This window comes from Perkinsus marinus (genome assembly GCF_000006405.1).
Source record: "Perkinsus marinus ATCC 50983 genomic scaffold scf_1104296961784, whole genome shotgun sequence".
NCBI classification, from domain to species: domain Eukaryota; phylum Perkinsozoa; order Perkinsida; family Perkinsidae; genus Perkinsus; species Perkinsus marinus.
In genome coordinates this window covers 1-1,585 of record NW_003205673.1, presented here as the reverse complement: position 1 = coordinate 1,585, position 1,585 = coordinate 1, and the positions used below count along the sequence as shown (strand labels likewise).

General features: G+C 51.4%; 1 protein-coding gene across 1 annotated transcript; it reads left to right on the top strand.

Annotated features, from left to right (window-relative positions):
• Positions 1-460: 460 nt before the first annotated feature.
• On the top strand, positions 461-1,519 carry Pmar_PMAR005045 (Thermitase, putative; the record flags this gene model as incomplete). Its single annotated transcript, XM_002772189.1, has 1 exon — positions 461-1,519. The coding sequence occupies one exon, from the start codon at positions 461-463 to the stop codon at positions 1,517-1,519; it is 1,059 nt and encodes a 352-aa protein (XP_002772235.1).
• Positions 1,520-1,585: the final 66 nt, after the last annotated feature.

The window sequence follows — 1,585 nt, the reverse complement described above, 5'->3', positions numbered from 1 at the left end:
CACCCTCAGAATGCATGTTGCCTTACCCTCCCTCCATGTAGTGGGGGTTATGATTCTCTTTCTTCTACCGGGGGTATTCTCAGCAGCTCATGGAGCTGCAGTAGTGGTTATCGAAGATAATAGAGGCAAGCAAGTCCCTATAAAGGAGGCATTCCGCCGTACCTTTCGCGACGTCACCGAGGGGAAAGGACGGGCCCACCATTCAGTGGAGGAACTGAGTCGACTATCGGAGTGCCTCGGAGAGTCGGCGGACTCGGCGCTGATAACGAACTTAGAAATCACGGGTATTGAGATAGTCTCCACTGGAGTTCCGGGCTGTTTGCCAAACAGCCCGGAACAGTGTTTGGTGTCTGATGAGGAGATTTGTGATTTTGTTGTGTCCTTGTCACACTATGAAGACTATAGAGAAGTAGCATGCACGGTCAACTCACACTCGTGGATGACACCACAAATCAGTGAAATGCCAGGGGCTACATCATTCCACGTTGGTGTCCCTCGGACGAAATCCCGCGTAAACGCGTTGGTGTATCCTCCAGACGATCCGATATTTTCGAGACAAGTTGAGTTGTTCAAAGCCTTGAGGATCGAGGAGACGTGGAAGGCAGTGAGGGATTCGGGCCTTCAACGGAGGGAGCCAATCGTGAGCTTATTGGATACCGGTATTAAAGCCGAACATCCTGAGTTCGATGGGAGACTCCTCAAGGGGATTGACCTTACTGGGCTACCTGGGAAGAAAGACACGGATCGCCACGGCCACGGCACAGCAATAGCTGGGATCATTGCGGCCAATTCGAACAACGGCGAAGGTATCAGTGGGATCGCCGATAAGGTGAAAATACGATCGGTTAGGATGTCTTATGAAAAGGGAGTTGCTCCTGTCAAGTTCTCTCGCGCCTGGGAGGAGGCGTTGCGATGTGATGATACCGACATCATAGTCTTCGCTTATAGTGGAAAGAATTGTGGTCAGACTGCGGCTCTATTTAGTCGTGTGTTGAAGAAAGCTGTCAAGAAGGGCTTCGTAGTCCTCGTATCTTCCTCTAACTCGGACAAAGTCGACAGTGCGTGCGAGATTGAGCAACCTTGTTCCCAGGCCAATGGTATAACAGGAGTTCTCTGCGTTACCTCAACCTACGTGGATGACCCGATGACGTTGGTCAGTGGGGCTTCCAAATTGGCAACTCTTGCCGTACCATCCTCCGACGTCTGGTTCCCAACACCGGAGCGTGAGGGAAGCGAGTGGCTATATTCAAAGAGTACGGGCTCATCGGTCGCCACGGCTATTGTTGCCGGGATAGCAGCTCTGGTGACGAGTTTGGGGCACTTCGATCCAGCAGACGTCGAGAGGATATTATTGAACTCCACAAAGGGAAGAGCGAAAACGGATAAAGACGAGATGCTGTACGGAGTCCTCGATCCCTACCTCGCTATTCAACAGGCAATTAAGGAAGCTACTTTATCAACCTCGGAGGAGTCACGGATGACTCGGAGGCAGAAAGAATCATCCTGCACGATCTCGTGAGATACTGGTGCCCATGATTGGTCCCCCATTTAGATGCATATTGAGAGTCTTCGTCTCCATGAGCAT